The 25,603-nt window shown below is 34.2% G+C and overlaps 1 protein-coding gene across 2 annotated transcripts in view; it reads left to right on the top strand.

The window, feature by feature from the left end:
* The first annotated feature begins 2,771 nt into the window (after nucleotides 1-2,771).
* The window catches only part of LOC131038219 (arginase 1, mitochondrial), a 62,461-nt gene continuing 39,629 nt past the window's right edge, over nucleotides 2,772-25,603 (top strand). Inside the window, exons 1-3 of one of the 2 annotated variants that reach the window (XM_057970575.1) lie at nucleotides 2,772-2,920; nucleotides 3,311-3,536; nucleotides 5,909-6,068. In XM_057970575.1, the coding sequence (XP_057826558.1) occupies nucleotides 2,886-2,920; nucleotides 3,311-3,536; nucleotides 5,909-6,068 (421 nt within the window). In that variant the 5' untranslated portion in view covers nucleotides 2,772-2,885. Of the gene's footprint in view, nucleotides 2,962-3,310; nucleotides 3,537-5,908; nucleotides 6,069-25,603 lie in introns of both variants that reach the window. The other variant, XM_057970574.2, reaches the window with a different exon arrangement.

The following is a 25,603-nucleotide window of genomic DNA, read 5'->3' as shown; positions in this document are numbered from 1 at the left end:
TCTTGACTTGCATAGTTGAGATAAGACAGACAATCAAAGACAAGTGAGTCAAATGTAATCTACATATGCTCTGAAATTATTTCACACCAAAATGCTAATTAATGATCACTTTTACTTGTGAAACCATCAAGAAGAATTTTCAAGGGAGGTCATTTATTAACCATCATTTAACAGTAACCTCCTTCTGGTTGACAGTATCTGAGTTCGGAAGCAAATTTGCCTCTAGATTAATCTTACAATGCACATGATTTATTGTGTATGCTTTCAAAGAATTCAAAATAGAAGGGCTATCAAGAGAAGGTTGTTAATTTTCCAACAGTGGGATAATTCTATTCGAATAGCATTAACAATGATTGACAAGTCACCTTTTATCTCAACTTTTGTTAGGCCGTGATTTAAGCATAATTGTAATCCAAGAATGATGACTTGCAATTTGGCCTCATTATTAGTTCTAGATTTGAGTCTCTTTAAAGCCACACAAATCAAAGATCCATTCTTATCCCCAATTTGCACCTAGCCCTAGATTTCTTAGGATTCGCCTTAAAGGTGCCATCAAAATTTAGTTTAATCTAACCAAGAGGAGGTGATTCCCATTTACCTTCTCTCTCCCATGAGGAGAATCATCTCTCAGGGCCTCGTTAACAATAGATACAAAAAATTAAATACTAATAGTATATAAAATATTACTTTACAAAACAAGTATATTAACAACTTTTTAAATTTTAGAAACAACAAATTGAGTATTTATCTAAGAGTCACCAATGAGATTCTTAAAAGAAGAAAGACAAATAGATTTGTAAGAAATTTGTTTCTTTATGAAATTGGATGGATACATACTATACTAGGATTTGTACAAAAAATAATTTCTTAGATTACAAAGAAAATTGAGTTTAAAAACCAATATCATATAGTCCTTCACAAAGGAATTTGATGGCTTAAGCATATGTAAAAGGAATGTGTAATCAAATTTGAAGGTGCATCTGTAAGAAGGAAAAGAAGAGGGTTTATATGGTTTTGGCATCAAGCCTTGCCTTCAATTGTTGATCCTGTCTCATAGAAGAAAGCCTTTGAAGCCATGAAGGATTATGCCTTGCAAGAGAAAGTTTCGATGTACATCCTTCTATGTAAGTTTGCATAGATATCGAGTATGAATAGGAGTACAACCATACAAAAGAAAAACACCAAGGATCCTTGCATTAACACCTCATTCATTAATTTTGAAATGCATTTATCTTCATGATTGCAAACTCAAGGATTGAATTTTTACTTGTGGCAATAAAGTAGATTCAAAATTTAATATAAAACTATAGGGATCATTGTTCGACATGGTGGAATTGGGTAATTTGTATGAAAAATTTGATGTTATTAAGGATTGAATATATGCTTATTATAGAAAGAGCGTCAAATAATAGAAAAAGGAAACAACATACCAATCAACTCTGGAAGCTTTGTGAAATAGTAAATACAATTTCCTAATGAAGGTTTCCTATGGGTCATATGCTACTTAAAAATTGAATCCAATTTTGAAGTTTAGAAGCATATTTGGAATCTTATTATTGAAGTGTATGACATTATGTTAAACTTCATCATATGTGGAGCTTTGTGGATGACAAGCTTCCCTTTTTGAAAGTGACACAAAATCAAGGCAAGTACTCACAAATCTACACTAAATATAGTAAAAGGTTGAGAATATAAATGTTAATAGTGGGTTCATAGAATTTTGGTTCTATACATCAAACATTCTTTGGTATGTAAGTGGTCATTGATTATAACACAACAACATAGGTAGTTTCCTCTAGAAGCACATAAAAAATTGTCTCTAATAACTTTCATAGATATTAATAATAAGAACATATCTGAAATTTGGTTTGTGAAAATTTTTATTAGATGTGCTGATTGAAGATTAAAAAACAAAAAACTTTATTTATAGTAAAACACATCATTTAAACTATGGATGGTTCAACTCTTATTGAATTTACAACAAACACCATAGTGAAACTTTTTTTTTTTATAGTATTGTTTTAAAAATCAAATAAATTTAAGAGCACTTCTTGTAATGCGAGAACAAATTACTTTCTAATAACAACTTTGTTTGATCTCTTAAATTATAAATTCACATTAAAAATCTTAAATTTGCAATTATAATTATGTTGACAATCATCTATAGTGGCAACAACTCGTATTGGAGATACACAAATTTTTATTCTTATTTGCTTTTAGTTGTATATTACAAACATACATGAATGCCTTTTTGGAAATGCCAAAAATTTATAACTTTCTATATTTTTTTCCTTTGTACACTACTACAAATGCAAAGGAATGTTTTTTCTTTTAAAACAAAAATCTCGTTGAATTTGACTTTAGATGAAAACTTTTCAATAGTTTTATTATTCTTTTCTTTGATTTTTCATAATTTGTTTTGTGATTTAATAGAATTATATTTTTAGTATTTTATTTTTAAAATTTGATATTATCAATGTATTTTACATACATTTTTAATTAAAAATAAATATACTAAATGATAATAAATTTCTAAATTGATATTTAAAAATACTTAATTAATCTTATTAAAAATATTCTAAATTTTTAATAGAAGACATTAATAAATTTTAAATTATAATAATACTGTCTAAAATTGTAAAGACAAAACAATTTTAAATTATTATTATTATTATATACTGGCTAAAGTTGAAAAAACGATGCACAGACCATCATATTCCAAGCCTAAGAGCCTATATCTGCTTAAAAAAAAGCTCACGGCATTCGAAGATTTAAAAAATAAAAAACAAAAAATAAACAATGGAAAGCAAGATCATTTGTCGTTCTCATTGTCGTGGCCGTAGATTTGAATCAAGTTATTCCCTGTCTCGCTCAAATGGCGGGCGATGTCCCTACTCACTCACTACTCAGTAAAATATCAGTAAGTTATGCCTTCAACATTTTCAAGGCATTTGAAGATTTGTACGTTTCGTTCAACGCTATTTTTATCATCACGTGTTTACTCTTTGAATGTTTAAACTGGCTTTAATAATTGGTGTAAATCACGGTCTAGATTCATTTAAAACTGTTTGGAACGGATGTACTTACACTTTTACACACACCACTGTGAGCTTATTCAGTAACCCTAAAATATTGTATGCCCTTCACTGCATATTACTATATTTTATGGTATCCCGCTCTATTCTCAAGATTTGGTGACATTCGCGATTATTCTTGCGACAAAGTTTATTCTTAGTTTGCTACTTAGAGGGATTGGCTGATACAAACAACAGCTCATTTTACGCAGTCATCTTTCCTCTGGATTTTGCAGCTTCTCCCTCCTCACCAAAATCTTGGCTTTTGCCGCATTTTACTTTTCGCGAAATTCAAGTTTCGGGATCAAAGAGATGCCAATCATGAATAGAATGGGGAAAATCGGGGCAAGATTTGTGCACAGGCTGGGTGTGGACAGTGCGCCTTCTGCTAGTTTGGTCGATGGCCAAAATCGCGTGGTAGAAGCTTCTCTAACCTTAATCAGGGAGAGGGCAAAACTCAAGGTACACGTTTCTTTCTAGGCTTCGGCATGGAATACGTGCTCAGTGCTGATTTACATTCTTGCATGCAAGTTATGACTAAGAGTTTTACAGTGGAATGGTATCTTCTTAAAATGCTTGAAATTGGGAAAATTGTAAATTAGATCTCTGATCATGACTAACAATATTCTTTACAACTTTTAATCGTTTTCAGATCTAATGACTTTCCACGCATGCTGTAGTGTTGTTATTTACGATAATAATGGAGTTATCTGTAGAAGGATCCGGCATCTGTCATCTTTTCATTCATAGGGATGATGGACTGCTTAGTATACCTGGAAAAGCCAACCAATAAATATCGTGGAGTGTGGGAAAAGATTTTTTTTACGAAAAAGGAAGATGCTTACACCTTTTTAGCCAAAAATCTGCTATTATATTAACAAAAACTTTTGGCATTGGGTAATAGACCTTAGATCTCATGGAATGCACTCTGATAGGGGGACGGGAGAATTATAGCACTTTATTGTTGTAGAATTAGTTGGCGCATCAATTCGTATTGATCTTCAGGTTCTAGGTTCCGATCCTTTAATGTTTGGAGATGTGTTTGCTTATTACTGAACTCCGAACCTCCCAACCAAGTCAAGCCCATACTAAAATTCCCCCCCCCACCATGCAATCGAAATTTTTGATGGGGTTGAGACCACCGAGCTTTTTAAAAGTTTTGAGCCAGTCCATATTTCCTCATCTTGAAAATGAGCCAAAAAGCTCCAATGAATTAACAATCGATAACGTCTTATCTACGAGCCTTCTGCTACATTATTAAACCGTTTTATTGCCACGAGACGGTTTTGACCTGGTAAATCTATCTTTAACTTCTGTCTTTGGCCACAAATCTCTCCATATTTATCTCTTATTTTTATTACCATTTTTTTCAGTAAATGCTCCTATAAATTTTCTGAAATGTATTCTGATATTCAGCATCATTTTTAATAAAAAGAGATTGTTATCTGTTTTTCTTTCATGCCGGTCATATTTATGATTGTCAATAGAAACACGTATCCAGGTTCTTTAGTCTTGTTTGAAAAAATCATCAGTAATGGTTGAATTGAAGAAGATATTAATAATGGTTGAACAAAAGAAGTTATGATTCAGTTTTGAGGGTTTCTTTTTGCATCTAAGATTAAATATTTGGGTAAATTTTCTGGAAATGAGTTCAAATGATTGTCTGCATAATTTCCGAGCTTTGAATTGAAAGAAGGAACTTTGCTTCACATGATTGGTGCAATAATCTGGAATTTTCTGTAGTATATCTGCCAGCAGCTTGTATTTGAGGAAGTACAAGAAAAAATGTGTTCAAGCATTTAAAACATCATTTGAGAAATAATATAACTGTCGAATAGAAGAAGATGTAATTCAGCGTTGAGAATCAAGGATATTTTGTTTGCTTTTTTAAACATATAAATATATGGCTTCAGACTAAATAGGTCCAGTTCTAGAAAACACCGACTATACTAGAAAATTGACAATTGTAATGTTTAACCTCATTTTATTAAGGATGAAATCATTTTGTCCTAGTCTGTCCTGCTCTTTCAAACATCAGATGTACAGAGAAATCTTCTGCTTTCTTATGTATAGGAAATGAACTGTTGACATTAGAATCCTTCCTCCTAAGGCATGGGGGTTACCTTTTCTGTCATTGTCATGAATTTTTCTGTCTTACGACTTTATCTCATCAAACTGGGTAAAGAATATACGAACTTTTGGAATGTTGAAAGAATACTTCAGAATCTAATATGCTGCGAAAACTTGATGACAATAAAAAGTAATTTCCAACATGCTCACCAGTTTTAGAAATGTTTCCTGAAAGTTGAAACATAAGTATTTTTTTGTGAGGTCAGATGGACCCTTTTATATTTGAAAAGTAGTAGAGAAAATAATTATCATTACCACGAATAGAATTTGTTTGTGGGGATTATCAGGCATAGGGGTTTTTCACAGTGGGCTTGAACTTGGGTCATCATGAATTGAAGCTCTCTGCCTTACAACATGATCAATGTGGGCTAGGAAAATGAGTTACAAATTCTTGCAATCATTCAGAATCCAAACTTTTAGAATCTGAAGCCCTTTGAAAATCAGGAGGGAATGAGAGAGTTATTTACTCCTATTACACTCAAGTTTGAGTATGTTTTTTGGGGGTTTTCTGTGAAGATTGTAATATAACCTGTCATCAGAAGGATGGTGAATGCCATTGTCATCATTATCATCATCACGACTGAATTTCTTCTGATTCATTGTTGGTCAGTTACTATTTAGATGATTTAAGATTGTGGTTTGAGTCTTGCAGGCTACATTTTGGACTCTCTGAATTTATAAATTAAATGGGTTATTTGTTTCAGGCAGAACTGGTGCGGGCATTGGGGGGCTCCATAGCTACCTCTTGCCTTCTTGGGGTTCCATTAGGACACAATTCATCTTTTCTTCAAGGTCCTGCATTTGCGCCTCCTCGCATCCGAGAGGCCATTTGGTGTGGTAGTACAAACTCAGCATCTGAGAAAGGTACAAAAAATTTGATAGTGATCGGAAAATCAGAAGTATTTTTTGGCCTTTAAACTATTATAATTTGGTTTTAAGAATGCTTTTTTTGTGTCAATCCAAAAAACTATTATGATGTCTATGATAAGATTTTCCTTATTTTCTTTTAGTTCCAGGTTATTTTCTAGTTTCCTAACCATAAACATTTTACAGTACTTTGACCTCTACATTTTACAGTACTTTGATCTCAACATTTACTCAATTGCCTCATCAATCTTTTGAATGCTGTCTTTTGTCACAAATAAGAGTTTAGGAAGAACAAAACATCCAAAGGTTAAATTGTACTAGGCTTTTGTAATTTTCAACTATGGAGTATCTTTTACTTGATACATGAGCAAGTGCATCATTTATCTTGACATGAGCCTTATATATGTGTTTTACAAGTAAAATTGCTATGTTACTTAATGTCAGCTACATTTTACAGTACTTTGATCTCTACGTTTTACAGTACTTTGATCTTTTACTTGATACATGAGCAAGTGCATCATTTATCTTAACATGAGCCTTATATATGTGTTCTACAAGTAAAATTGCTATGTTACTTAATGTCAGCTAATTGTATATTAAAGTGGATGTGTTGGTATTTGAAAAGCTTAAGGAATTAAATCATCCCAAATTGCATAAACAGGCTTAAATGTTAGCACTGGTACATTTAAAAATCGATTTAATGAGCTGAGTTATACTTAAAATTCACTTAATTAAATTAATTTCTTTGATCACTTGTTTGTATTATTTTTTATTTCATCTTCCTACACCCTTTCTTTTCTATATTCCTTTAACAGTAGAAACTGATATATTACTGGGTTATCAATCATAGAGTGATCTGGCTATGTTGGTAGATGAAAAACCATAAAATATGGAGCTCACCTAAATTAATGATCCTGGTTTGAGTTTAGGGCAAATTGCAAACAAAAGTTTATCATTTTTAATATTCAGGGGACAAATTTATTTGAGGTAATCTAAGTTACTGAATCGGAACATATACAGGCTGATTTTGGCTATGAAATGCCTTGGAATTGGATCCTGGTTCTAATGGCCTATGGATCTGACTACGTTTGGAATTTGTCCCACTTGAAACATTTCAAACTTTTCTGTCAAATCTGGCTGACTCCAGTGACGATGTAGTGATTATGGTGCAAATCCTGAGCATTTTGACCTCCAGATGCTATTTTTGAAGTTTTTTTGGGACTTTTTGACCTATATAAACCATAAACACTTTCATTTTGTTTATTTGGTGACTTTTATCCTCCACAGAGGGAAGAAGACAGCATATGTGGACATGATTTCCTTAAGGTCAAGTTTATGTCAGACCTGCTGGCTGCCATTAGATGTAAGTTCAACATTACAGAAGAAAAGAGATGTGGAGAGGAAAGGAATTGCTTTGCAAGTTTTAAAGACAAACAACTGGAAAATGGGAATGGAATCCAGAGTTAATACACGGCACTTTGGCTGCTTTTAACTTACGCCACTAAAAATGTAACAACAGCCCCTGTTTTTTTTTTCTGTTTGAAAATTTACTCAATGAAGCCAACAACATGAACATGCTATTAAGGTCTTGAGCAATCACAAGTTTTGATATGTTTACAATATGTTTAGTTCTGCTGTTGCAAGGCTTGGTATAGTTTTTTGCATTTTATAATTTTCAGCTATTACAAGTTTGGAGCAAATATACATTCAAGTGAAACACTACATATCATCAAACTGAACTTTCAACTGAAAATAGATCTAAATACCTAGGAAATAGAGGATAACAATTTGATCGCTGGTCTGCTGTAGCTATTTGCAGGGTATGACTACATTGACAAACTTCAATACTCATCAATCCACACATACAAGTCGCCTCTGAGCTATAGCAAATGGCCACCACAATCATCCAGCACTGTTAAAAACCTAAAGAATTGGCTGCTACGGGACTGAAAAACAGAACTGAGTATTGACAGGGCTGGAATTTGATTGATACAGTCACAAGTAGCAAGAATAATCCTCCAAATCGGTCACCAACATGCATGGATCACCTTCGATGGACTTCACCAAGATTATCTAGCAATTTCACAAGCTTCCAGCTTTCACCAACAGCCTTAGATCCATAAGAAAAGATGTTCACAGGTCTGTCATATAATTTTCAGTCACTACTGGGTCTGTTTGGCCTCTTCTGATTATCAAATCCTTCCAAAACAGAAACCTCAAACTACTTCCCAACACCATACTCTAACTCAGCAACCTGAAACACACTCAACAGCTGAGGAAAATGCAGAGAATGATCTGTTTCTGAACCTTAGACCTATACAGTCCAAAAAGAGTGGTGTTAAAACCCCTTCATCTGATGATGATTCAAAGTGAAAACACCTACAACTATCAACTAGGGTCTAGGTGCTTTTTTTCAAGGCCAAACAACCTCCAGAAACAGGGCGAAATGCTTCACTAAACCCCATACCATGCCTCTACTAGCTTGAACTGCCTTCTGTGTTGCAAGGTGTGCGCCCTTGGTCTCCTTGTGCTGTGCAGCGCAATGCTCGGATTTGCGACATGGCTTAACTGCCTCCCGTGGATTCATTAAATCATGCGGTTGTATCAGGCATTGACAAGTCAATCTTTTGGTGCAATGGCAACCGTGTTTCTAGCAAGTGGTATTAGAGCCTAGGTCACGGGTTCAAATCCCTCACTTGCGCTGGGGGGGATTGTTGCAAGGTGTGCGCCCTCGGTCTCCTTGTGCTGTGTAGTGCAGTGCTTGGGTTTGCGACATGGCTTAACCGCTTCCTATGGATTCATTAAATCTCGTGGTTGTATCAGGCATTAACAGGTCGATCTTTTGGCACAACGACAACTGTGTTTCTAACACGCTGTACCTGTATGGCCCCTTTGAGAATTAATGGCCACTGATTTTTACTTGAATATGTGTTGCAGACTAGTTGCCCAGCAAGGAAGTCTATTCATTCAAAGTTTCAAGGCAACCCAATACTTCATCTCACTCCCACAAGCAGAAAGATGGTACAAGCCAACTAGGGCACATTCAGGAAAATCTCAAAAAGTACGCACAACAAGTAAAATATCTGAAACCTTTCAAAATCTCAACCCAAAACTCAAATGAAAAACAACCAAACAGCTCTTCAATGTCTTTGCAAAAAAAAGCTAACTTCCTAGAAGCTCCAATGTGATTTTTGAAGTGAAACCACCACAATTTAGCTAGGGAGGAACTTTCACCACTGAAACAAGCAACTCAAAATGGTTTTTTGTACTCAAGGGTTTTTGAGAAGAATGCAAATTCCCTCCTAAAATGCAGAAGCAAAATCAAATTCATTAACAACAACCAACAATGAGCCCTCAACCTCCTTTTCTAACTTTTTGAAGCAATAAAATCAGAGTAGCCGGAAACTCCTTTGCCCTTCCTTGAGCACGTGTATCCCCGTATCCAAAACGGATACATATCCGATATGGCCTGGATACACGTCGGATACTATACCCACATGTGCCCAAAAAATCTAGATTTTCTAACCATGCCGGATGTTGCGTGATTTGATTTTTTTAAAAATTTGACGTAAATATTCCTAAATTTAATTTTAAGAAATTTCATTCATGCAAAAAAAAATGGTATAAAGAAAACCTACAGCAAATGAGAAAGACACATGAAATGTTTTTTTATTTCAGTGACCCATTTTTTGGGTTGTTTTCCAATGGAACTCTACTATTTTTGCATATTGTAAATTGTTAAATCAATTTATAATAATTTATGTAGCAATTGTGTCTACATTGCTTTTGAAGTAATGAAAATCTCCTCTAATAAATTAGAAATAGTGTTAAATATATGTGTATGTGTTTTTTATGAATGATGTATCCAGCCGTATCCATATTGGGGGTCTTAAAAAATGGCTGTATCCATATCTGATATCATACCCGTATTTGTAACCGTATCCATGTCCATGCAACTTTGAATAAAATATTACTTTTTTCCTTCTTTGCTCCAAAACTCCTTTTATCAAATAAGTAATCAACTTTATGGAGTACTTTTCACCTTTTTGAGGAATAACAATGTTTTCTCTTGAATAAAGTCCTTTCTCCAAGGCATCCACTAGAAATAACTTTTCAACATTTTTAAAATGAGTTATTACACTTAGTTGTCCTTTTTATTATTTCCAACATTAGACAACTTAAGTGAAATATTAATTAAATAACTCAATAATATCTCCAAGTTGCAGATAGCACCCAAATGATACAATTTTGCAATTTTGATCATACTAGAGTGATATTGAAGACTAGGGACAATGATTGGAGGCAATTGGGTGACTTTTAAAAAATAGCTTGCTCCTCCAAGAAGTTTGGATAGCACCCAAAAGGCTGGAAATCGTTTCCAAAAGCATCAAAGGTATCCATTTAAACAATTAAACTCAAACCCAAGAACAATTGCTTTGTAAGACTGGTCAAAAGCTTCTCCAAGAATGTTGGAGTTCTCCCTAACTAACCACTTAACCTCCAAAAGACTTGGAAACTGGCGAAATGTGCATGAATTGGCTAAGCACCAAAAAGGGCTCATTACAAAAGGTTGGAATCAATTGTATTCAAAACTGAAAACGTGTTTTGTGCTTGTTTCTTATAACCAACCACCAATCCACACTACAACTACCCTTTGTCAAATTTAATTGCCTTTTTTTATAGACAAATCAGTATTTTAATTCAGCACACTTGCTTTGAAAGAATAATGAATATTGGTTGTTTATTTCATATATACCTGAAAAATATACAAAATTTTTCAACAATATCCCTGTTTCTAAAAGCAAAATAGACTACCTGTTTCTTGCTCTCCAAAAAAACCTTACAAACTGTCCCTGCTAAGATCAGATCCTTACAACAAAAAGGAACAAACAATATTTTTGTTGTTTGTTGAAATCTTTCCTTCTGAATCGCAACTATTTGACTCAAATCATCCTCTGCATATTGAGTCAAATTGCCTTTTACAGACCATGATTCATCCTTTGCTTGGCACTTCCTCTTTATCGCTTCAATGTTTGGTTTGAACTCCCACCTAGAGGAATGTGGTTTTTATACCAGCCTTGGCATAATGATCACTTTGATCTTCAACTGTGTGCGGCTTCTTGAAAGGGAAACAAAACAGAGATGCCAATGCCCTTGCATCCTTATGTGTACTGGTATTCTTCCTTGATTTTTATGCAAGTTCTCGCATTTGAACTTTGATCTTCAACACTTGAGTTTTGGACACTTTCAGGACCTCCTCCTTATTGCTTTGATAGCGTTTGAAGTTTTTGTAAGGTCATAAAAAAATAATTTGCTTCTCTTATAAAACCTTTGTTCTTGACCAAAAAAGTCCATGGTTGCATAAACGTGATCACTTTGTTTCATTTACATTGGCAAAACTTCAAAGGTGGTGTAAATAACTTTCTGTGACTAGGATGTTACATTGTAGCCAATAAATAGATAAATATTTTTAATTTTGTTAATGAAATTTGTATTATATAGTAATTCTTCACTAAAAGTATCATACGACATATCATCAAAGCTATATAGAAATTGTTGGAAATATATTACTTCAATAGTATATAAGTTAGATAAAGATAATGATAAATAAATGTTATGTGAGATAATAGTTGATATATAAATAAAACAATTGTTAGTTTTTTGAAGTTATTTTCTTGTCAGTATGTTGGTATGGGAAAATAATGGTTTTATAAGCCAATGAAATGTAATGTAAAATCAATGTGAATGCAATTATGATTCAATCAAATAATATTACATATTATTCTGAGATTTTCTAATGTGCATGATGGTGTAATTTGTATATGCAATCTGCTCATCATTTTAATATGGTATCAGAGTGGAAGATATGCTAGGCTGCATAAGAAGGTGGAGAATAAGGTGCTGGTAGTTATTGATGTGCAGTACTGTGTCACACGGATGTATTCAATTTTATGCTATCATTCGTGGTCATCGTCATTAACAGGATCTAGAGTATGCTAAGAGCACAAACATGAAAGAACACAGTCAAATGCATTGCCATAGTTGACCCAGATTTGTTAGTCACTGAAAATCTCTGTTGGTATCAGCTGAGCATTTCAATCCATTAACGGCGTGTGAAGTTAGAGTTAGGGAATATGGGTACAAGATTTATGATAAAGCACAAAAGACATGAAAAGTTTGGGCATAATGTTCTGTGAATGCTTTGAGTAATTTATTCATTAGAGCAATCACACATTACAATTAATTGTATTCTTGCATTGATTCCTGTGTTGGTGCTTTGTCTAATAGCTAATCCTCCTACTGATTGTCTTACAAGAAGTGTTTTCAAAACCCTCTGCTGGTTTGTCATATGCCTAGGGTATTCATTGTCTTTGAAGAAATAAGCATTGAGTTAAAGCCATTTCTATTATTTAATCTAGGATTAAAAACCATAAACAAAGGTGTTGTAAGGATTTCTCTACGCTTATTTTAAATGTAAAATAAGGTGTTATAAGGATTTCTCTATGCTTATTTGACACTGTAAAAGGTGCATTATTGGTATAAACCGACACTTTCAAACTTGATTATGTTTTATTATGTCACTAAATATTTGTATTCTTCAAGCCATCCATGTTATTCTTGACAAAGATATTATAGACTCGCATGCTTGTACCATTGAAAAATCTAATTAGACATAAAATGGATAAAGTTGAACGAAGAGATTTATTGGAGGTTGGAGGAATTTTATCATCTCAAGCTAGCTTCTCACTGAACGAAGAGATTTATTGGAGGTTGGAGGAATTTTATCATCTCAAGCTAGCTTCTCACTTAAAGATGATACTTTGCATTAGAAGCGCTAGGACCACAATTGAGTCCCTTCATGGAGAAAGAGGGGGCCTTGACAATTTTATAGCTTGTGGGTAGTTGAGTATGTATCGATCCATATACTTGATGGTTTGTATTTGTGGATAGTTGAGTATCTTTTGATCTCCAAAGTGAGGAGTCTCATTGTGAATAATTAAGTATTGATTTATATTTGACTAGTGCTTTTCTTGTGGATAATTGAGTATCTCTTGTTTCACAACAGGGGTGGTGTACTTGTGAATAACTATGTCCCAATTCACAAGTATTGTTGGATAATGAGGACATTTGCCTAAACATGAGCAGTTTGGGGTATTTTGAGAAGGATTTGCAAGTTTGCCAGTCAAAACGTCCATTGATGGGATCAATTTGTTATGTCTTGGGTGAGCGAGGAGATTTGGTGGAAGCACTTCATCAAGTTTCTAGATAGGGTGCTATGTTCAGTTCATGCAATATCCCATCCTTTGTTCAGATATATTTACAAAGGTGGGGAATGTTGGAAATATATTATATCTACATAAGTTAGGTAATCATAATAATAAATAAATAAATGTTAGGTGAGATAATAGTTAATATATAAATAATACAATTGTTAATTTTTGGGAGTTACTTTCCTGCTAGTTAAGTTTCGGTAGTTAGTATGGGAAAATAGTGGCTTATAAGCCAATGTAATGTAATGTAAAATTGGTGTGAATGTAATCTTAATTCAATCAAATAATATTATATATTATTTTGAGATATTCTTATGTACAATAAATGGTGTGATTTGTATGTGCAATCTGCTCATCATTTTAATGGTAGTATCACATTACATATCCTTAAAAATATATAGTAATAGCTTATTAAAAATAATGTAAAATATTAAACTATTTATTATAGTTTATAACATAGTTTTAAAACTCGTGGACTCGCCATGGACTCACGAGTCCATTGGTAGGCCAAGTCGACTCGCCAAGGACTCGCGAGCCGAGTCCCGACGAGTCCTTCCCAAGGACTCGCGAGTCTTTCACTTGGACTCACGCGAGTCTTTCACTCGGACTCGCGAGTCTTCGCTTGGCCTCACACGACCTAGAAAACACACCCAACAAGCTAATAAAGTGTTTTTTTCTACTTTTTCCATTCATTTGGAATTGTTTCTTGGTGAAAACAGGTTTGTGGGGTTTCAAGTCAGTCTCATTCTCTTCATTAGAATACATACATGAAATATAACATTTAAGTATACTTTAAGTTTTATTTCATGTATATATTGGCAGGATGCTTGAGAGTGGTTTCAGATCTCTAGGAGTTATAATGCAAATTCTAGGTTTTAGAAGATTTTTTAAAATTATCAGACTTAGTCAAATTTCAGTAATCAGTAGGCTCCTATGCGCATTCTCTCGCTCTGTCTATCTCACTCACTTCATCTGCCCCGAATTTTAGACCTATCTATCTCCCTATCACTCTTTCTCTATTCCCTCTCTCCACCACTCTCTATCTCAGTCTCTCCTCTCTCCCCCAAGATCTAGACCTATCGTTATATGTAATTTTGTAAACATTTATAAACTTATGTTGCTATTATACATTTTAAAGTTTGAAACTGAGTATGAATGATGAGTGTTTGGAGATTATATGACATGTGTAATGTTTCAATTATGGCTCTTATGTTCTCTAAATGCATTAATTTCTTTATGTTTTTTTTGTAATTTTTGCTGAGTCCTTTCGCGAGTCTTTCACGAGTCCAAGTCTGAGTACAATTTTTTGGTTTGCCAAGTCCGTGGCGAGTCCGAGTATTAAAACTTTGGTTTATAACAAATATGAAATATACAATTTTTTACATGATACAAACTATGAGTTAATTGTTAAACTAACTGAAACTCTAATTGACAACTCTCTCTCTCTCTCTCTCTCTCTCTCTCTCTCTATATATATATATATATATATATATATATATATATATATATATATATATATATATATATATATATATATATATATATATATATATGATTTAGAGCTGCACACACACACATATATATATTTTTTTGTATTGATGTACCCAAAACTTAACCAGCGGCCAAAAAAACCTACTGTACTGGTGCATTGTACCCACATTGTCATTGGCTATTAAAGTAATATTGTAATATTTAGCTGTTAATGGTCATTTAAGTTTAGTTAGTTTTTAGTAACTTTCTGTTCTGTAAGTCATTCAGTGAGTATTTAGATTCTTTCTATTTTGTCTTTAGTTTTTGATTGTTTCGTCATGGAAAGATCTTTTATAATTGCTTATATAAGGATTATTTCTTGCCTTTATTTATATAACAATCAATTATCATTTCATGGTATCAGAGCATAGGTTCTTTTTTGGCAAATTTTTTTTAATAAAAAGTTCGTGGTTTTTTACCTAGAAATTTTGAGGAAATTTTTAGAAGTTTTTTTGCCCAATTTTTTAAAAAACAAAATTGTGGGTTTTGTTTGTAAAATCGAGGATTTTGATTGACATAAGTTTTTGATGGATTTTTCAAATAGAATTGAGGGTTTTTGTTTTTTTGACAATTTTATTAATAAAATTCGTGGACAATTTTCTTGGAAATTTTGTGGCAATTTCTAGATGTTTTTTTGATCAACTTTTATAAAGATCAGAATTATGACTATTAACCCGAGAAAAATCGCGTGGGTGTCTTTATTTTGGTAAAATCGTTTGATTTCTCTACAAATCACGATTTTCTTCGAGGTTTTTTTGGTGGGCACCATTTCTACTAAATCGGGGCACCTTTGCATTTCAAAATTGCACGATTTTCAGTTTGTATTTTTCTTGCGCATAGGCTTAGATTTTACCTTTTGTGACGAGATGTTTTCTGCAAATTGTGGGGTTTTTAGTAGCGACAGGATGCGGCACGACTAGGGCTTTTGCTCGTGGGACGAGTTTGTTTCTGATAGCGTCGAGGGTTTGCTTTTGTTTTTGCACAATTTCACACAAAATTGTGGGTTCTTTCTCTTTGATCTTTGCACCCAAATTTTGAAATTGTGGGTTTACTGATTTTTTCAAAAAATTGTGGGTTATCTTCTACAGCTAGGGCGAATTGAGTTTTTGCAAGAATTTTTTGCAAAATCGTGTTGCTGTTTTTCTCCAAAGCTATGGGGGGTTGAGGGTTTTTGACGATTTTTTCACAAAATCGTGTTTTGTGTGCATTTTCTAGGGCACATAGGAGTATTTGCAATTTTTTTGTTTTTTTTCATTAGACCTGTGTTTGCATTAAGTGTTTTTGTACATTTAAAAAAATCAAAAAATCGTGGGTTTCATTTTTTTCCCCAATTTTTAATGAACAAAAATCTAAGTTATTTGAAAAGTTGATATTTTATCTCGTTTTTCGTGTCTTTGGATAGCGGGAGGGATGGCTTTGTTACCCAACATCATGTTGGAAGGCACTCAGAGGTTCAAGGACAAGAATTACAATACTTGGAAACGAAGGATGCTCACCATTTTTGAGTACCAGTGCCTAGATCAGATTGTTCTAGTAATTCTGCTCAAGTTATCAGTCATTGATGAGATGCTTCTAGAAGTGCCGTCTTGCAAGACTGCTGCACAAATTTGGACTCACTTGAAGGATCTACATGAGACATCAGATAAAGGCAGAGCTTTCTTCCTTAATAATATGTTGTTCTCGATTATGATGCACGATAAGATGTCTTTGTAGGATCATCTCATGAAGATCAAAGACATTCACGATCATTTGGAGGCCATTGGTCGCAAAATGGAAGAAGAGGATATGGTGGTTATCACATTGAAAAGCTTATCACGATCCTATGAGCACTTTGTAATGCCTTGCTACGGAATCCTAGAGTATATGAGCAAAATCCACATAGAATATCTTTTTTTTGAAGTAATTAGGTGTGAATATATATAATATAAATAAGAACAATGCTCAAACCTCAACATTAGGTCACATTGTCAATAACCAACTACAGAGAAGCAAAAGGCTAAACACTCGAAACTTCAAATGAACAAGGAGAAAGATCCTCCAAACCCTAGGATTAGGTCTAAGAGGTGTTTAGGGTCATACTAGACCATTCCCCAAGTTGCAAAACTTGATTGACAAACACGAGAAATTGCTAAGACCTAGGTGTCATGGATTAGCTTTGGCGAAACCCTAGTCGCAAACAGATGCCCATGACACCATCCAAACTCACTCAAAACCTACTCAAACCACCTCCGAGGGTTCCTTGACGTCACAACCTTCACAACATAACCAAAATTGGGTCAATCAGACACCCCCAAGCTCCTGAAGACCCCTCTGGACTAAACAAAAAAGGACAGTTTTTCGAGAACTACACAAGTGTCTCAAGAGGACACTAGCACGTTTTGAGGATACTAGCGTAGTGCACAAGTGTCCTTGAGGGTTGCGTTGGCATCCTCCAAATTGGTGAACTTGTGTTGTCCTCCTCTGAGACACACATTTGTTTGGACTAGCAAGCTTCTTAGTTGGACAGTTTGACTTCTTGGACACCTAAAACCCCTTGGTGAAGTCAAAATGCCCATTCAATCCTCGAAGTGGGAGAATTGGGCGAAAAGGTGCAGAAATGGGTCAAGTAGAGTAACACCAAGTAATCGAATGGCACCTACAAGGCTAGGTAGAGTCGGGGTGGACTCATAACACCACCACTCTACCCTAAACATTCAAAACCAATACAAACATACACAAGGGATTCCAAAGCAACTAGAAAACACAATAGGACTCCATGTGACACCTATCAGGTTATCTCAGTTGAGCACAAAATGGCTCTAAAATTCCCAATTCCACTCTAACTTGGTCAAAATCTCATGACCAAAATAGAAGACAACTAAATCAATCTCCGACACTATGCAAATCAGATCTACATTCATTTTAAAGCACCAATGGAAGTGTTCCTATGATAACCTTCATAATGCATTAAGAATTATGAGCTTACAAGATCATACTTCGTGGCCAATTTCAAAACCGGTCCACGTAAATCTACACTAAACCATACCAATTATGTTTTTATTATATCATTATCTACTTGGAATGTTTCAATATACATTTCATCAATGTTTACAAGGTTTGAATCAATATACAGTTGGTTTTCCAATAACAAGAAGAAAGGTTAAGACGGAACATGTGTTGAGGAAGGTGAGGAAGCTCTTTGAGGTTATCACGAACCAAGTCCATTGGTCCCCAACATTGGTGTTCATTGCCACTCGACCATGTGGAACACTTAGGTCCACTCCATCGTGCTTGTGGAGATAGTCACAAGGCCCAAACAATCATGAAATGCAAGCAAGGGTACAATAGGTTTACACTAACATCATACACAGAGCATACACGACACATCAAGGCATACAAGAATGCAATGCAATAACAATGATATAGATAATACCAAGTCATGAATCCATTATGGATCGCTTCTCAAGTACACATAGTGGCTGGATATCAGAGAGCAATAAGTGGGACTGTCATCGCATAGCTCGAAGGGATGGCTCATGCAGAACCAAGTAGTCCTTTCGTGAAGACAAGTAGACTTGATCATGCTAGATCAATGCCCCACGGATGACCTGACCTTCCCAATACGATCTTAGCCTAACCAAGCACTCAAGGCATGTAAGGGGCATATTCAATTATCTTATTAGTTTGTTTACCCCATTGTTTTAATTATGTTTTTGCTTATTACTCAACTCTCTAATAGGTTATCTTGGCGGCCACTTTGGGCCTTGGCCCCCATTGAGCCACTCTCGTAATTGACTCTAATACCCACACCAATGCTCATCTCATTCCCATGAATGAGGATAATGCATACACAATGTCAATCTCAATGACAAAACTTATGAGATTCATACAAACAAGTCATTTCAACACCACAATTCACAAATTGCTCAAATGGTCTCAATATCATGGAATTGGATATGAATTGATCCCAATCCAAAAATTACGTATATAAACCCATTATGCCACAATATAATATCATGTCAAAACTAACAAAATCCACTTTTTATTAAACCCCAAATTGAACCAAAACCAGTCATGGAGGCCATCTACCATTGGTGGACCTCCAACAAGCTTAAAAATTTTCAAACTTCATAAATCACAATTTCTAGAAAACCTATTGGTCTCTAACTACACAACATCCAAAAAATGCAATAAAAATTACATTTCACCCATCCAATAAAATCTGGGCATAGTTTCCCCATATAAACCCATTATTTCAAATTTTGTAAGCATAACAATTCAAAACTCATCTAAATGAAGAATTTTAAATTGCAAGAGTGCTAGATTCACAAAACAAACCATTTGCAACTTACTAGAATCAGTTCAATCAAGAAATAAAAGGGAGAAATTAAAGATCCTACCTCAAAACTTGAGGAAAACTTCGAAGTGAAAATGCACATTGAATACATGGAGAGAGGATGAAATTTTTGGACACATGGTAGGAATAACCATTCCAAATCTTATAAAACAATGCCCACAAAATTCTACCCAAGAAATCTCTCAATCTCACCAGTTCAAATTCCACACATAGGGTTTTTGAGAGCGAAAGGAAGAAAAATAGACTAAGTGTTGTAAAAATGAGCTCCATAATAAATTATAAACTCACTTTTTGAGTTGGAAATAAAATAACAATAAAAAATCAAATTAAAGTTAAAATGCCAATTAGACTCTCAAAGGTCCCCCATGATAAATCATTCAAATCCCAATAAATCAAATACATATAAGGCAAAATACACATTTAAATATTAAATTGCCACTGACGTACTTAAATATCTTAATATAAACATTATAAAAGTGACAATTTGCAACTGACTAACTATGCACAAACAATTTTTATTGGTTTCAGACAATAATGCATTAGGGTAACTAGACATTACTGAAACGGTAACTGGGGGTGTGATCACATGTAATAAGGAAAATTGCCCAAATTAGGAATGATGGCTAGGGCTGGGTGACATAATTGGCCATTGTGCTATCTCTTGTAACCATTGTTGGGGGTATGGGCACACTCAGACTTGTGGATCTAGGTGGGGTCGATGCCTTGTACCTGCATCAACCAAAACATACAAATGCCTGTGCATACATATATATAATATAATATAACTGAAGGCATAAGTAATCATTCCCCAATTGGGGTTGCATGTCAACATGGTTAGGAACACCATATCTCATCAAGTCAGTATGACCTTATCAAAACATCATCATGTAACCACATCATAATCAGTATAATCCAAAATATCCTCATAACATAATCTAGACATCATCATAGAGCATCATGTCACATTGTTGTAGTCATCATGCATCTATGATCATCACTGAGACTACAGGTATAAACTACTATCCACATCATCAGTGATATCACATGAACAAAAGAATATAATTGTAAGCAGGATGCACCACATGGGTGCCAATACAAAAGAATAATATACACACAGCGAGAGTATAGCATATACATAGTCAATCTCGAATTAAAATAATGAAATGACAGAATGCAAATGTGGGAGGCATTACACACTTCATTGAAACTCTCAACATTACATCCAACAATGTTGGCTTAAAGTTTGATGAACTGTGCAACAATCTCTTGCAGCAAGACAGGTGGAAGAAGCAGTTTGGTAGCAATAGCGAGACAGTCGGTGTGGAACAAGCTTTTATTACCAAGGACAAAGGCAAAGTTGAGTCCACTCAGCATAAAGGACAAGGCAAACTTGATGATTCTTCAAAGAATCCGTAATCTATCACATGTCGCTATTGTGGTAAACATGGTCATACGAAGAAGTTTTGTAGAAAGCGGCTGGCTAATAAAAAATCCAACTAGGGAGGGTCTTAACAGCAAGCTCATATCGTAGAGCATTCAGAGAAGGGGTCAGCCTTTTGTGCATTAATGGCCAAAAGACCAGCAAATCATGACAAGTCTTTTGCATGGTAGTTAGTAGAATGATATGCAACCTTAAAAAAAAATTATGATGAAAAATTGCTTAAAATTGATCTTTATGAAGAGGATCTAAAGAGGTGCTTCTTGGAACCTGAAGGTTTTACAGTATGTACGTTTACTGAAATTTCAAATTTGGTGCAAATAAATCAAAAAGTGATGAAAGCCATTGTCATATTTCAGTTCAGATTTCTCCCCGGTTCAGTTATTACAGTAACTACAATCACAGGCATTAAGCATTCTCCATTCTCTCTGTGTTTTGGATTTCAATAATTTATATGATATTTATAGAATTCTTGCTCTTAGGAACACACAACAGTAAAACAATCATTTTTTTGGCCTTGTCGCAGAAGTTTTCACAGTGGATTATAATTTCAAAAATATGGGGAGCTCTATAATTCTTCATTTATTGATATATGGGCCTTTAAAAATTTATGATGAAAAATTGCTTAAAACTTTTCTTTTTCAAGGGGTGTTGATTTTTACGTAGAAGATATTTAAAAGATGTCTTTACAAAGAAGATATTGATAGATGCTTTTTGGAACCCAAAGGTTTTATCCTTACACTGAAGGTTGCAGGCCATGATAGAAATTGTCCAGTACACTGCATTGTTGACAAAGAGCTGAAACTTAGTGACAGTTCTTATACAAATGAGTTTGACGATGAAGATATAGATTAAAGCTCTGTCAACTGCAATGGTTGATGTCTGCATAAAGTTCTTTCTATTAAAAGGTCCCTCAGGAAAGAGATTACAACAAAGAAAGTAGAAAAGGCTACAATCAAACTCCAAAAAAATTGTTTCTATTAACATGGGAAAATAGGGAAAAGTGCATCTATATTTAGCTTGGAAATCATGGCTACACAATTGAGAGGCATTTGAATCACATTTGTAGCACTTTTGTTGGTTGAACCAATACCTTTGGTCTGTCTTGAAGCTAAATAGCCTTGTTTAGAGCTGCAAGTGCAAATTTGCTTGCATTGTTTATTTTATTTTGTTTTTGTGGGTGGGGATTGAATCAGATCATAGGAATTGGAATTGATTTCTTTATTTGCCAAAGTAGAACAAATTTGAGCATAGCTATTAATTACAAAAGTTCAAATTAGGCTTCTGCCAATTTAAGAAGTGGAATTCAGTTTCTTATGATTGTGCCAACTTCAGCATGTACCTCTTGGGGATAAAATTTGGGAATGATTAGGATCCATTATTGTAGGGGTTGATAATATCATTTTTGAAAAACTCAGACTTGACAATTTTTTTAAAAACTCAAGAATTTGCAAAAACTTGGGGAAAAACTCCACAATAACTGTGCAAATTTATTGAACACTTGAAAATACATAATTTTTAAAAAATATTCTTAAAAAACATGCACATATATTGAATTTGTAGAACATATTATTGATTTACATTGTTTACAAATCAAAACTTGAGTTTAATACATATCATAGACCAAAAAACAAGTGCAACCTTTGAATGCATATGAAATTCAAGTTTTAGTATCGATGAAAATTATGTTATAAATTTATTCTTCGACTAAAGCTCAAAAGAGTTTGTTGTTGTGTGGGTGTTGCTGAAGTGGGTGGTATAGCTGCAATATCCTCAATTGGAGCCTCAACAAGTGCCTCATCAAATAGGTGATCAAATCAACTATTTGAGGAACTTGCCTGTAATGGCTCACCAAGCCTTGCCTTTTGCCTCTCCATGTTGTAATGTCCCCTTTTGGGATTGCCCTAAATCTTGCCCTAGATTACTATTCTCAATTGATAAGGGAGGGTTAGAGAGAGGGTGCCTTTATCTTCTTAAAGGGAAAACAGTTGGCCAATCCCTTTATTGTTTTCCGTTCTGCTAAAGTATTCTCCCTTTTAATTCTTTTTTCATTTAGATCAGAGTGTAGATCAAACTTCTGTATATATCTGCATATTAATCTATCTGTATGTGTTTCCTATCTGCATAAGGAATTCACTGGTAATCATACCTAGATGCTGTTATAAGCAATCAGTCAGTTTCGGTGTGGCTTTCTGAAGGTCTATGTCTTTAAGTCTGATCGGCCTGCGACGTTAATGTAATTCTGAGTGATGTCTATTTCTCTCCAACTGATTCATGTGTTATGGATATATATGAAATTATGTATGTCTGTCATACATATTGCAGTATATATTAATATTACTACTGAATTCGGCATAAGAACATTATCAGGCTCCATATATTAAGCACATCCCCAACCAAGAACAAAGATGTTACTGCGTGTAACTTAATAACAGTTCTGATCTGATCTGATCGATGGTGCTGAGTATTAATATCTCCTACATTATTCCTCTCAATCCTTTCCCGATCCTTGCCTTATGAATACCTTTCACATACCCCTTCATGAGAGGTAGTATCTCTTGGAAGAGATATCCTTTATAATGGACACAACCTTTGGTCAATTAAACAAAACTTTATTAAATTAATACAAGTCGTGCCTTTTATCTCATGTGCTTTATATGAGTTGTTGACTTTAATCAACGATTCCTAACAAATATTTAATAATTGCTGCCAATGTTTTCCTAACTTAAATGCCTTAGTTATCGTAGCGATCCCAATTAAGGCTGTGACTAACTAGGCAAGGCATGACACGGTAATATTTTGTCTTTAGAACATGTACGTCAGTTTAGAGGAAAAGCTAGACAAATATAATTATGTCAGAGATTGTCAGAACTTGTCCCCTCTAAACACGGGTCCCTTTATTGAAGTGTACGGCTGGCAACATAGAGAAATAATGCACCAAATGATACCATTATATTAATATTAAACTGCAGTGAGTATTTTAGGATATAATGTCTTCATTCGAATCATTAGAAAACATAATGAAATAACATATATTATTTACTGGAGAATATATTATTTGCAGAGGCAATTCGACATAGGAGTACTTGATAGATAAATATATCTGAATTCAGAAATCTTTACTTCATGCATTTTTGATCATTCATTAACTTAAATTTTAATTATATTCATTTATATTTTAATTTAATTTTTAATATTTTAATTTTATTATAATAATATTATTTATTATTAAACTGTATTTCAAAGTTGGGACATTACACATTTGTTGCCACATTCACTTCCCATTCAATTGCCTTCTTCAAATCAGCTAACTCATCATTAGTAAAAAATGAATCCACATCAACATCATTAGGCTCAACAATCTAATTTAAATATGGATCAATGTCATCAAGGGCAAGCACTTCATGTGAACTTGACCCATATGCTGCAACATTCACTTTTGCAATATCCTCAATAGGAGCCTCAACAAGTGCCTCATCCGTAGTGATAGGATCAAGTTGCGTGTATGTGAGGAATCTATCCCTAATGGCTCACCAAGCTCCCCTTCTGCCTCCTCATATGTTGCCATATTCGCTTCCCATTCAACTACCTTCCTCTCCAAATCAGCTAACTTTTCATTAGTTAACAACAAATCCACATCAACACCATCATGTTCAACAATATAATTTGAATATGTCATCAAGGTTAAGTGCTTCATGTAAACCTTGCCTTTTGCCTCTTCTGCTATCACTTTCACATTTCATTCGGTTGCCTTGCTCTCCAAATCAACTAATTAATCATTAGTTAACAATGGACCCACATCAACATCATTAGGTTCAACAATCTAATTTGAATATGGACAAGTGTCATCAAGGTCAAGCGCTTCCTCTAAAACTTGTGCTTGTGCCTTCTTTTCATGCAACCAAAGGTTGTATCGCACATAGAAATGGTCATTCATGGTCAACCTTTTGTGCTCCTTTGTGTGAATGGCCTAAAAAACACTCCATTCATGTTCACAACCAATAGCATTACAAGGCTGGGATAAAATGTGAATGACAAACTTTTGAAGACCATTCATTGTGGCACCATAATCTTCCCACCACAAATCTGCAAGGATATTGCCATTTATAATTTAGTAAGGATTTTAGTAAACTATAAAATTAAAATAAATAAATAAAAATCAATCACGTATTTTTTACTTGGGTGTAGAGTGGTTCTCCTACGAATGCAAAAATTTGAAGAAAATAATGCTGCCTTGACCTTATAATTTTGTATCCCATCAAGTATAAGGTCTAAAAGGTCATCACCATCAACCAATTTCTCAAAACATGTGTTGAGGCCAAGAACAACATCTCCATTTGCTTTGAAAGAAGGGAAGAAACAAAATTTGGGGTTCAAATAGTAGGCAACAACATGAATATGTTGGTGGAGTTGTCAGTTCCATGTTCAATCAATTATGTGCCATATGTGTTTATATTTGGTTTTATTCAACCCATACATTGGTTGAATCACCTCTTTGGCCTCATCCAATGCTTTGTATAGATAGCCCATGGTGTTTTGATCCCCATCCACCAATTGTAGAATCTTAATAAATTGTTGACACCTAAATAACTAAATTTAATAAAATTAGCAAATTACAACATTAGAAAAAACAAAAAAGAAATCAAAGTTTGAAAACTTATATAGATAATTTCCTCCATGACTTTGGCAAATCTATTATAAAAATGGTCTTCATGACTTTCTCTACTTAAACCTTCCTACAATAACGACTCCCCTCAACCATTTTCCACTCACAAACATGTGCTTAAGGCTGTGCATTGTAGCTAATATTCTCTGTAAGGTGAGGAAATTAGTAGCAAAGTGTGTGTCTGTTAATCGCATGAGATCCTTACCATTAGCATACTTTCGTAAGATTTAGGACCCATGTGTGATTGTAGATATGCTTTGTGATATTCCTTGCATCTTTAACCACATTCAT

Source organism: Cryptomeria japonica, chromosome 10, assembly GCF_030272615.1.
Source record: "Cryptomeria japonica chromosome 10, Sugi_1.0, whole genome shotgun sequence".
NCBI lineage: Eukaryota > Viridiplantae > Streptophyta > Pinopsida > Cupressales > Cupressaceae > Cryptomeria > Cryptomeria japonica.
This window is presented reverse-complemented; position numbering and strand designations above follow the sequence as displayed.